The sequence below is a fragment of the Pyxicephalus adspersus genome, chromosome 3 (genome assembly GCF_032062135.1).
Source record: "Pyxicephalus adspersus chromosome 3, UCB_Pads_2.0, whole genome shotgun sequence".
Taxonomy (NCBI): domain Eukaryota; kingdom Metazoa; phylum Chordata; class Amphibia; order Anura; family Pyxicephalidae; genus Pyxicephalus; species Pyxicephalus adspersus.
The window spans coordinates 92,250,988-92,264,437 of NC_092860.1; the positions used below are offsets into that span (position 1 = coordinate 92,250,988).

Below are 13,450 nucleotides of genomic sequence, written 5' to 3' on the forward strand. Positions count from 1 at the left end.
GGGCAGCAAGGAAAGATTGTAATCCACACTGCTATGAATCTGGGTTTTGGGGTTGGTTAAAATGACTTTGCTTTGGGTCTACGTGTACGAGTATTCTACTAGTGATCAAACATTCATCTTATTAAATGTCATTGTATTGATTTACCTGTCTTCCTTTCATGTTTTTAAAAAAGTATAGGAAAACATGCTAACTAACAGACTGTAGAAGTAAGCAGCAGGTCTTTTTTTTCTAAATCATCACCAGGTAGGGTTCCATGCACAGGACTAAGCAGTGGTAAAAGTAAAAGGTTAAGTAATTTATCTACAACCATCCCCGAAGATCACAACAAACACATTACAGTTAGCTTTAATTCCATTTCTAGCATCTTACTAACATCTGTTATTTGTGTACATTACAAGAGTTTCTTTCATATAAAACAAAGGGGAGAAGAGTTGTGATTTTAGTGCCTCTATTGTATATTTTGAAGATTAGTTTTCTCATTTTTTCTCTTTTTTTTCTCTTCACAAGGTACTACAAGCTACTAACTACATCACACAATGAAATTGTAGTATAAATCACTTGTGAAACCACAATATAGATAGGAATCCCATACTCACAATTATATACATATATTACCAACTTCTTCTCCTACTTGTCATTATTTGCATATTAGCATCTTAACATCATAAACTGATATGTGTCAATTGAAAATATTTAAAGATCTGAGGAAATTCTAATTAAAATGAATAAACAAGTTTTTGTTTTACTGAAGGTCTTATTGAACAGAAAAAAGACAAGTGGCCAGGGAAGAGAACCAGAACCTGATTTAATTTTAAATCACAGAATTTGCGTGGCAATTGTAGATAATTTAGAGAATGGCAAATGTAGAGAATGTGTGGTAACAATCAGTAACACTGAAACCCCCCAGATTCTCTTCCACACCCAGTTACATACTGGTTATATTAGGTTTTTCACACTTGTAATAAAATGAAATATAAAATAATTACATATTAATTGGTTACAAAAGTGTATCTGTTCAAAAAATGACAAATACCATCTGAATTATATTTCCATGGAACGTAAAGCTGTTAGCTTTATCCCAGTCATATAATTAAATTTATGTCACATCAGATGAAAAGAACAGGGAATGGTTACAGCCTGGACATGTTAAATATATAAACGTCACAGTCATCTGTGCTGTTTTAGAACAATGCAAGCCTAGTCTGTTTCATATTGGATTTACATTATAAATGAAAGTACTTTACCAATACCTATGACTCATATACATATAACTGCTTTTCTGATTTTTGAAATGGGAATTTCCTAAAACTGAATCCTATGTGAACACAGTCAATAAACAAAGCAAAATTAGTAAGATACCGTGAAGTGGAGCTCCAGCCAAGCAGCTATTACACAGTTGTAATATAGTGTCAAATGTTAAACCTGCCAAAATATCTGCAATACTGTCCAGCCACACTTTTTTGATGCAAATATGATGTGATGCTAACACACTGCAAACCAGAAGGGTGACACCAAGTTTTTTTTTATTGCAGCCTCCTGTGCACCTGCTTGCTCACTGGACTGTAGGACAATCATTAGGTTGATGTGCTTGCTGATGTCCAGTGTCTGAAGCCACAATAAATGGACAGCATCAGAGAGACATCACTCACAGTTTATTACATCTTCCTTTCTGATTAGTATTGTGAAGGGATTTGATTCGGTAATATAAAACCAGACTACAGGTGCTTATACAATCAATTGTGTGCTACTTCCCCCACATTATAGATTGTAAGCTCTTCTGGGCATCTTCCTGTCCTCCTCCTGTGTCATTGTATCTGTCTGTCATTTGCTATGCCTATTTAATGTATAGTGCTGCATATTCGTTCTTTAATTTTATTCATGATTACCAAATACATCATTAAATGAAAGGATGCTTGAAATCTTTTTTTTATTCCACTTAAATATGCACATTCATTTTTTTTTTGTTTCAGATAGATTACAAAGGGATTAGTTTGTTTTGCTGTTTGTCCACTTGTTGGATATATTCATCCTTTCTATTTAGGTGTTCCTTGCCACTCAAAAGAGAAAAAGAGGGGAAATCCAAACTTTTAGCATTGGTTTCCCAGCTATAGGAGAAAGGAAATCCTCCCATGGGGACAAATGTTTCTGTAATAATTCTCTAAAATAAACATTTCCTGTTGTGTCTCCAGGACAGGAAGAGAAGGGAAAACTCCCCACTGGGACACAGGCAACCTTCATAGGTGTTTCAACCCTTACCTAAATTATTTTCTATACACTTTATTGGGAAAAAATCCTCAACCGTCTGTACCTAATTCATTAGTGCTTTTTTGCAACTACTTACAAACTGTTACCCAGATACTGAAACTCCACAAAGGCCTAGACCTAGAGTTGCTAATGTTAAAATACTAAAGTAAATATTGTCACTGGCATTCAAGACCTATCATTCCCATGCCTGCAATTTCAACAGGGTCTGACAACGACCAAGCTGCCTACATGGTTTATTTAAATACTAAAGGAAACTAAGATGATCTTCATAAGGGGATGAAGGTACTCATCAAGTACTGACCAGTGATCATTTTAGTGTAGTTATCACACAGACACATCTTAATTACCTCCATAATACACAGGCTACACCTTACATAAATGTGCATTGGTGCTTCAGTGCATATTAAGGAACAAGAGTCAACCTTTGTACAGGTTGCATTACCTAAAACCAGCTGTAGTGCTCAACATAGACTAAATCTAGACTGTTATCCATTGATTAATGTACACCAAATGATGGATCCAATATATCCCCAAACAATGTCTTTGCTTCTTCGATGTACAAATGCACATATCATCAATTAGCATAAACTCACCAGCCAAGAGGTGGTGTCATCTGGCCCACTCCTCCAGGGGACAAAGGGTAGAAGGTAGGAAGGTCAGGTGCCTGAGGATGCCTGTGCATGCCTGTTAATAAAATATAACATTGGACATTGATTACAGACAAAAGCCAGGACAGTGTATACGTTTTACTGTAGAATAATGTACAACAAATAATGTTAGGATCCAGTGTAAAAAAAAGTGGTAAGTGTTGCTATTCTACCCCCGGAGGACATTAATTCCTTCTCAGCACTCAATGGATTAGTCACTGTCCTCCAGTTCTGTTCTATTTTGATGGATGAGAAAAAATATACATGAACAGCATGCATAATGCAATAACCATGAAATTTACATTTATAAGGTGCTTAGGCAATTTCTGATTTTGATTTAACCCCTTAAAATATCAAGTAGTACCCCTGGCCCAACACCAACAAGAAGATCAGCGTTTTCCCAGAAAACCAGCAGTTCTATTACACTGTAATGTTTAGCTTAGTTCCTTGATTGTTGTTCTAATGAAAGTTGAAAAACAACAATAACGTTTAAAGCAAACTGCTGCCAAAAACTTGGCTTAAAATACAGAATGTAGATTAGGTACATTATATTAGGGCCTGTCCATTAACACACATTCCCTAAAGGTTGCATTACAATTTTATTTTTCTCCATTTTGAACCACAGAGGATCCCTGACTAATTATGAATCATTTTTAGGCTTCTAATGCGTTCTCTTGATATGATTCACTTGGCTCCCAACTGTCACTCCAGTTTCTACTAAGCTCTTCATCAAGCTAAAGGCTTTGGGCGGCAAGGTCAAGCTGTTTTGCCTTGGTAGCACTTTTTCGTAGAACAAAAATATTACAAAGAAAAATTCCACGAGTAGCTACACATCATATTTTATCATGAAGAGACACTACGAAGTAAACATCTTGCCACCAAAACTTTGTTCATGTCTCCAGCTGATGTCTGCTCCATAATTCTGAACCTTAAAATACAAACAAGACCTGTTATGATATGAGCAAAATCATTCCCTTTTGTGTTATCAGGTTTTATTAGTGAAATAATACCATCAACACTCTTCAATGTAAAGTAGTATGCACTGTGCACAATATGGCTGGTTTACTGCCTTGAATTGTGGTTTGATAATGAACTATAAATAATCTATATTTTAATATAGAAGGAGCCTTTGCTTGCTTTGACAGCCTTTCCCTATCATTTGGGTGTATTATCTAATCACGCTTAACTTTTTTAAAATTATTTATTTTAGGGGAGCAGTCTCCCCCTTGTAAAGTAAAATCAGGCCCACTTTTAGGATGTGTAAAATACACCTTTTTATTTGCTAGGTATACAAACAAGTGCTTTTTAAATAAACATAGGTATGCTTGTATGAATTTAAGTGACTTATACATCTCAAAGAAACCATATATTTATCAATGATTTACACAGGATAAAAGCTTGCAAGCTTGTTTTCATCAAACCCAATACATGGTAATTACCACCACATGTTTTTATAGGGTAGTGTGAAGTGATCCTTTTATCCAAATAGGATGATCCTCAGGAAAAGTTGAGAGTGTTGGGTTATTTATGGGCTCAGATCTAGTAGGTAAAGTAGTAAATCTGCAGCAAAGTCTTAATAAAACTGAATTAGAACAAGAATGACCACCTATACACTGGAAGGATAAAATAACCTCAAAAGGTGAAACAGCAGCACTAGAAATCTTAAATGAAGGTCATGTACACCATCAATCTAAAGAGATTATTAGTGTGTTCATGTCACTTTAAATAAATGGAAAACACATAATTACTCGTAAATTGATATAGTAGCCCTAACCCCAGGGCGCTCTTTTTGTACCTTTATTGAAGTTTTTGTACTTACATTTTTTCTAGACTAAATTGAGAATATTTAACACAAAGAAGTCTTTAATGTTTGGTATGGTACAGGTATTTAAAATGTTCTTACAAGTCATTAGCTTAAATAGATTTAGGGTGCCCTAAGCTGCATACAGATGTGACATTTCTGTTGCTAGATTCGATATCTTGTGATTGTTTCCAGTAACAGTAGAATGAACACTTGCTGTACAGAAAGAGCTGTTCAGTTTTATGGAGTGAAGTGGACAAGCGTGAGGCACCCCAATGCACCTTCCTCCATAGGTGGTCCGTCGTTTAGTGGTCCACCACAGTGGATCTCTAACTAATGTTGAGGGGCCACTGTGCTCTTGCTAGATGTTCACCATTGGGCAACAATCATCTACAATGTTCATAGCCGTAGTACCTGGGAATGTTTAATTGAACATGCTACAGGATCCAATAGCATTTTACTTTAAGGATATCCTTTCTGGGGTATACATGTATCTCAACATACATAAAGTAAATTTCCTCAATTCTTACAGGATCCATCAGGAAAATAAAGGAACTGTCTCTTTCCAAATGTTCTGTTATTCATACCTTGCTTTGGGCCGACATCTGACGGAATATGTGAAGGGTGAGCTCCTGGGGCAAAGTGCTCGTCACTGTATGTGATGAGAGGCGTGAGAGGATGCACTGCATGTGACGGCTGCACAACTGGCACCTTGTTTGACTGAAACAAAAAGAGGACAGAAACATGATTAAGCCTTCTTACATTAGTTAAACCAAATATTATTGCTAACATTAAAATTCATTGCATTTGCCAAAAAAAACACATTGTTGGTTGCAGCCATTTTCTAGACTGAACACATGTTTAAAGAATACTGAAACCTGATATGACAGAGTAGTAACTGCATTAGTTTTCTTTTTCTTTCTACATTTTCACAAGAACACATTTTCAGTAAAAACAACCCTATGCACAGTCACTATACTATACCCATATACTATATTTATTGATTTAAGTTCAGCTATGGTTCAGTGAAAAAATCTGTTCATAAAACAACTAATTTCTGAATATATAATAAAAACATACACATATGTTTTAAAGCATATTACAGGCCTATTATTTAAAAGACTATACACGTACTTTGGGTTTAAAAGTCCATTGATTTACTTCCCTTATCCAAAAGAACTAAATGTACATTCATTTTGTAGCTACATTTTATGAATACTGATTCAGTGTAAGTGTTGGTTATGTCAAATGTTAACGGCAATGAAATATTACTACAATGAATTCATAATCTTTTAAATTATTATCCAAATACTAGTAAGAAAACATAATAGTTTTTAATAGATCAGCTTATGTAAAAAAAGTTCAATTTCTGTAGTTTTCTATCAGTGTTGTTATTGGGTTACTAAGTTCAGTACTAATAATATACAGGAGTTGTATTAATTTAATTATAATAAATTTTATCCAACCTTCTGTAACCCCCACCCTGCTAATATCCAAGCATAGTAAAGTGAAAGCACAGAATCCAGTGCCTAATTACACAGTGAGGATTATTTACTAAAGGAGTGAAGTATAATTGTACTAATTTGTACACAGAAACAGGTACTTGTGATTTACTTTGTGAATATACGTTTAGTGATTTTTTTAAGTTTTTAATCAATTACTGCCAGTGATGTTACTTTCTGTGGCTTCTTTCGACACCCATAAAATTTACCTTCCTCAAATATTCACATCTGGCACTGTACACACTATGAGGATCCACACAAACATCTAATTCATCAAAAAGAACACAAAAAGAATACTGAGTTTTCAAGTGTCAGATATCAGCATTTGATGGACCCTTTGGCAGTTTAGAGGTTAGTATACATACAGCCAAATAAGCCACTTAGGGCTTTTGTGTCACCATATATAAGTTAGCTAGTGGCATTCTTATCTAGTGATGATGGAAGAACTTCTTAACCTGTAGGTCACCCAAAACATGGGATGCTAGTCAATATGATCCTTTGTTTGCGAACCTTTTAGTTACAAAACACAGCTCAGTACACATTGAAAGACTACATTTGGGAAGATCAGTTTGCAGAATTAGTTTCTTTACAGCTGTATATTATTTAGTAATGACAGCACAATAAATCTACAAAATATTTTAGATGATTCAAAGCCTCACAGTTCCTTTGTAATATTCAAAGACACACACTCATATATAAAAGGCAAAATATTTGAAAAAAATGGAACATTATAGTTCCCCCCAACTCCAGTTGTATTTTATACCCAATTTATCCACATTGTAAATATACATTTTATATAAATAAATATATATATATATATATATATATATATATATATAATATTAACATTACATTATTACATTATTATTTAACTGCACACAACTAATGTAATAATATTTAATAGATTCATCATCTTTTATTACTTTGTAATTATATAGCACCAACATATTACGTAGCACTTTACATAATTCATAGTCATGTCTGGATCACAATTAATGTCCTACCATAGTCATAGAAAGGGCCAATTAAAAAAAAACTTTTTTTCTAAGCCTTTTCAGTTTATTTTTGCAACATGTTGCAAACCACATGCACGTGTTTCCTTTTGTTTCCAATACAGCAAGTTCCCTGCATTGGCCGAATAATCGTGGTGTGTGTGTGTTTTTTTTTGTTCTGTTTTTTACTGCAGTGGGGGCCCTATGGATTTCAATGGAAAGGGCATGAAATTTGTGTTTTAGTACATTTTAATTTAGTACTGTTTTAACTGGCTGACAGCAATGTGCGCCAGTGTGCACAAACAAACACAGAAAACATACACTGAAAGGGTAAACCCAATCTGACTCTATACTACTTTTCATTAAACAAAAAAAAACAAAGATAAAAATGAAAAAAAAAACAAAAAACAAAGATGCTTGTAAATGTGAATATCAACTTTACACAAACCAGTGCAGTATACACAGCAATGTTTAAACCTAATATCTGCCTGTATGTGTGTTTGCTAACAATAGTCAGCTGACATCATCCAACGAAACCCCAATAAATCTAAAATAAGTCGCTTGATTTTGTTTTGATTTCTTTTTTTTTGCAGACTTCAATCTATAGGAGGTTGTATTCCTGTATCTTATTAACAGTTGGCCTATCCCTCCAGTCATAGAGCTCAAAAAATCCAGCACCATGAATTCTCTGTAAATTATGCCATCCTAGCTCTCCTCTTAATTTTACGCTTTTCAACACAGATTTGCTTTCCTGTGGGAAGAAGATAAGAACCTAGGGATTTTAATTTAAGCTGTGGCCTTGTCTTATATTTTTTGCCGGGTGGAAAGTGAACGCAGTGCCGGTAGGTGTGTCAAGCATTAGATCCATTTTTTGTCACTAAATAACAAAAGAATTATAATAAGTCACTAATGTGCATGAGTTCAGTTCAACCAGGGAAAATATCCAGCCTGACCCCTGCCTGTCCTTTTCATACATTGTCATGTAAAGGAGATTTAAAGTTCACAAAAAAAACAGTTTATTGGCATTATTCTTGTTTATTTCATCTGAAAGCAGCAGGAAACACTCTTTTTTACTGCTGATGATCACAAGTCGGTTTTGTTAGATTGGTTGTGCAATAGTTTAAAATGCAATCATTGATTTTTGCCTGTATGCTAATTTGTAAATTATCATAAACCTAAAGAGACTGTTAAGTAAAGCTTGGAAATACAAAGGTTAGGTAAAATGAAATGTTTTAGTGAATCCTTCATGATCCCTATTAAAGTTATCTTATAATATAATAGTACCTATAGGTAAGTGTAACCCGAAATGTGCCTTGCGCACTTATTTTTCACAACTGATTATTTGGCGGTATATGTTCTTTGATTACATTTTCCACATTGCAGTACAAATACTGGAGCTGAACTTGAGGCAGATATAAAAGACACAAATGAATGCATCTCTGTATCCATTAATATACATCATTATTACCTTCATTTGACTTGGCATCAGCCTCTTGTGATCCACTGTTCAGCAAAGCTCGGACACAGAGACGAAGAAACAGCACAAAGATCCAATAAGTTTGGCTGCACATGACAGAGAGATAAGTTTATCAGACTGGGAGAGGGACAAGACCTGTAAGGCTAGGTACACACGTGCAATAATTATCGTTTGAAACGATTATTTTGAACGATCGCATTGTGCACAATTCTGTACATGCTGTAACCATACGATCATTCAAATATAATCCACCAATAGTGTACACACTAGATGTGATCATTCGAACAATCGTTCAAATGATACAGGAAGTGACACGGGAGTACCAGAGAAAGTGTATCACAGAACAATCCACGATCACTGAACCACCATACACACAATAGATTACAAACGATCATCGCCCAATCAGATCCAGCGGAGTGGTCGGTAATTTCCAGCGAGGTTCGTCTGCGTCGTTGACCAGTTGTTGTTCACTTTTTTTTGTTAACAATGATCGAGCGATCTGTTGTTGATCGTTTCCTACCAACGACAATTATTGCACGTGTGTACACAGCCTTAGGCTTACTTCTTTGCAGCAGAAGGCAATCAGGTCTCCTGCTCTTCCAAGATAGAACCATATTGGGTAAGGGTTAGATTGACAGAAATACAAATCAGTCTCTATAGAGACTGATTATACAAAATAGTCTCTATAGGCAATGTTTAGAATATCTCTGTACTTAGTGTTGGGCATTTGCCATGACTCCAAAACACACTAAAGTAAAAAGAAGAATTTAAGATAAATAAGAAAGTGCTATTATCCATCTATGCATCTCTAAGCCTTTTATACAGAAACTCATAGCAAACACAGCAGGTCCTTTTAATTTCCTTGATTATTTTTTATTGAAAGGCTCATAGTATGCCTCCATGAGCATCCAAGTAGTCATTAGCAGCATGGGGACAATCAATACTTGTGTGAATAATCAATATCCCAAGCTGCCTTTATTAAAATAATCCTCAAAGCCCTTTGAAAGACATGGTCCAGAAAGGCCTGTCCCGTGACCTACTGTCAGCTATGCAGGTTTCTCATATATAAACAGAAGTAATTACTGGAGCAAGCTTATTGTCCTTGGGCAAAATAGCTGCAAGCTCGCATCTTTATCTCTGAAGTTTTCTATAAAGCGTGGTAGAAACGGTTTATGATTTATTAACACATCTGTTCTCCCCTAAGTGTTTCTTTAGTTTTCAAGGCATTTCTCTGGATGTGCAATCCCCAGTGCATAACGGTCATAGCAAAGGCCTTACAACATGATTATTTACAAAGTCTCTTTGGTTAAAAGAAGACAAAGAGAATAAGCATCTTCAAAACAAAATGTTTGTTCTTCTTCCACATACTTCATAATTAATCCATTTTTTCCTCTGTGGACTTCGTCTTGCAGTTAATACTTGAGAGGGGGAGTCAGTTTAAAACATTTACTGGATGGGAATTGAGAAATGTCTACATAAAAAAGACCTCCATCCTAATTTCACAAAGATTTAATACTGATGAAAAATGATTTCTGAAAAAAGACAACAAAAAAACTCATGGATGTGGAAGCCATTTTGTATCTGGAACACTGCCAACAAATTTAGGTTTTCCACGAAGCAGTATAAATGATCAGCTCATTTTTATGGTTACTGGTGTCTGGATATATTGGTCAGGATTATCATAGGAGCACTCTGGGATACACTGCTATGGTTAAACACTTGGAATAGTAAACGGTATAGCTTATGGGAGCATTTTTTCTCACACTGTGTAAATCATATAAGCATTTTAAACCCAACCTAACCTTTCAGCTTACATGCTCACTCACCATCTACAAATGCAAAAATGATGACTTAGGAGTCCAGGAGAAATTGCCACTCAATATCATGGTAACATGTGGAGATTGATAACACATCCTGTCTAAACAACTGATGTCTGCTAGAGAACATATGCTTCTGAATTCTGATAAATTGACAACCTGGGCTTACAGAAAGAGGGACAACCGGTTGGATCGAAGAAAGATGTAGATGCAGCACTTTAGCTTTGTCAAATGAGTTCTAAAAACTTCCTTGGAATAACAGTAGCAACAAAAGCATTAAATAATAAGTGTTCTGCTTAAGGATGCTGGGGTAGGAAAGCAGTGGGTTTTGCACAGCTTGATAAATGTATGGACAACATTGAGATGAATTAGACAGGGGTCTTATTGCCTTCTTTTTATTGTTATGACCTCACAGGATGTAATAAACCCAAGCTTCCATTTTAGCGCAAGAATGAATGGCCTATATTTAGCATGTCCAGCTACAGGAGAACAAGGTCAAACGTACTTCGGAGATGAAGGGCAGACAAAAGGAGCTAATTCATCAGCTGCATACTTATAGCAGTAGAAGCAGCGGGGACTGACCACTCATACAAATATACTTCATTGTTCTTTTGTCCATGTGAGGACCCTTGACTCCTCAACTCTGACATCCATGTCACATACTAATTTTTGTTTTATGGGGACAAAAGAACATTGAGTTTTTCTCTCTGCCCCCTATTCTAGAGTCTCTTGGATGGTTATTACATATTCAGTATATCATTATGTGATTTCTTAGTTTTTCCCTCTACTTTTATGTACATCTAATACCCCCCATCCAATGAACGAAACTAGTTTGGTTGAACTGTGCCTAGTAAAAGCAAATCAACTTCTACATTGAAAACACAATTGAAAGACCATGAATGACTTTTTCATATCTGAAGGTAAATTATGTGTTGCAGAGCTCTTAGCGTACACAAACTGGATACCCTTGTAACAAGGGTATCTTTTCATTACATTGGTGTAACCCTTTGTACATATTCCCTAATGGTAAATTTCAAAAAAATCTAAAACAGTGGTTCTCAAAGAGATTCTTGATGGTGACCAGTCTTGAACAAAAGTTTTACCAGTGTAGTGCGTATACATTTACCAAAGGCCAAAACTGAATGAGACAAATAGTAATATCAAACAGGTTGAAAATGAATAGTCACCATGCATATGGGCAAGGTGGTAGACAGGTAACATGTTTTATAAGCCACTTATGTTTTCACACTGCTCCACAGCACCTCAGATCTCTAAATTCACCTGGTGAGGGGGGTCAATCAGGTTTGACTATGTGACATCTAAAGTAGGGAAAACAATAAATGTCAGACCATGTGTCATTATGAGCAGGCAAGACTTGTAGTCACAGGACGTAAGTGTTGAGGAAATATGAGTATAAATGGTTCTGTATCTGCCTAACTATTGGCAGGTATAGCTGCACAATTATGTATGTTTGAAATGTTTGGTTCCAAAGGTGGTATGCAAAATGATTTATTTGGGAATTTGTCCTTTTCAATTCTAGCATTAGTTGGTCTTAAAGATCAAAAGGACATTTTCTTCATTAAAAGTCCACAAAAAGACAATTTTGTGTTCAAATACTCTGAACATTCCTCACCCCGTTGGAGCCATTATGAATTCTGCCAAAATGGCCTTAAGAAATTTGCCTGACAGCAAAAAAAAAAGAAAAAGAAAAAAAGAAATAAAATAATTGAATAAAAGGAAATAGATCAAATAGCTAAATAAAATATAATTGTGCCGATTAATAATGCAAACTAAGATGAGGCAAAGAGCAAAAATACCATGCTTCCTTCACGTTGTGCAGTGTAAGAATGTGGAGAGCAGCCTATTAGCTTGAAGACATGAGGCTTTTCCAAACTTCCTTTTTCTTCACCCCTGCTCATTATCTTGCTGCTTGCCAACATGATCAAAGGCCTGGGAAAGGTCAGGCATTTCTGCTCTACAGATACTTTTGTTACATGAAAAAAGAATCATGTAACCTCCATCCCACAAACATCTCACATCTACCACTGCACTGCCAGAGAGCTGGACACACATGATTTCAAAATTATGCTATGCTAAGTGTTGTGTAGATTAGTCAGTAAACTGGATGACTGATGCCTTTGTCAGTGTGTGTGTTATTTAGATGAGAAACACAAATGCTAAAAAGGTTTTTCATAAGTATTACGTAACTTTTACACATTAATACAGGGCAACATATGAATCATTATCATAAATTAAAGAACTGACATGATTAATTACTGTGTATATGCAAAACAATTTTGGAAAGGAACTAATATTCTGCCTTGTAATAACAGGTATACCAAAACAATGTGTTGTTGACTTGGGAAAATGATGTTCGTCTGTGGGCTTATCCAAACATATACATGGAAAATTCACTTTAGATTCTTGTGAATCTGCAGAAAAATGATCTGGACAGATGCTACATCTTCTTTGGAAGAGTAAAATCATTTGTGAATGTCTCGTCTCAGGTAAAATCTAGTGTTAGTAAAGAAGTTTTTCTTTGACATTTAGTAACTCGTCATGCCAGATCAGTAAATGACTGGCCAGTAGCGAGGACTAGTATAGTCCCTGTAGTCAGGGTGCTGCCTCCCTGCTCATCCTCCCCATTCTATAGACCAGAACACATTACTCAGCAGTAGCATTCACCTGAAACAAAAAGAGTGCATATAGTAAAACTTCCATTTCTGACGTGGTAAAAACTTTGGCATATTCTTACTTATGTCACCAAGACTGTACTAGGTCTGTTAATATGACTATCTAATCACTATGTAACACTGGAGTTTCAGTAGAACAGTTCACCAATGTTCACCAAGCTGGACCTCTATGACTGAAAAAGTACTAATTCATTGCTTGGAAACTTAATTCCTACATGGCCTAAATGACACAGGGTATGTTAAAATCTGTAAAGT

The 13,450-nt window shown here is 35.5% G+C and overlaps 1 protein-coding gene across 3 annotated transcripts in view; it reads right to left on the reverse strand.

Annotated features, from left to right (window-relative positions):
• LEF1 (lymphoid enhancer binding factor 1) overlaps nucleotides 1–13,450 on the reverse strand; it is a 70,836-nt gene that overhangs the window by 28,210 nt on the left and 29,176 nt on the right. For all 3 annotated transcript variants that reach the window (XM_072405690.1, XM_072405691.1, XM_072405688.1), the window contains exons 4-5: nucleotides 5,302–5,434; nucleotides 2,860–2,950 (exon numbers count right to left, since the gene is read on the reverse strand). In XM_072405690.1, coding sequence (XP_072261791.1) covers nucleotides 2,860–2,950; nucleotides 5,302–5,434 — 224 coding nt within the window. The remainder of the gene's footprint in view (nucleotides 1–2,859; nucleotides 2,951–5,301; nucleotides 5,435–13,450) is intronic.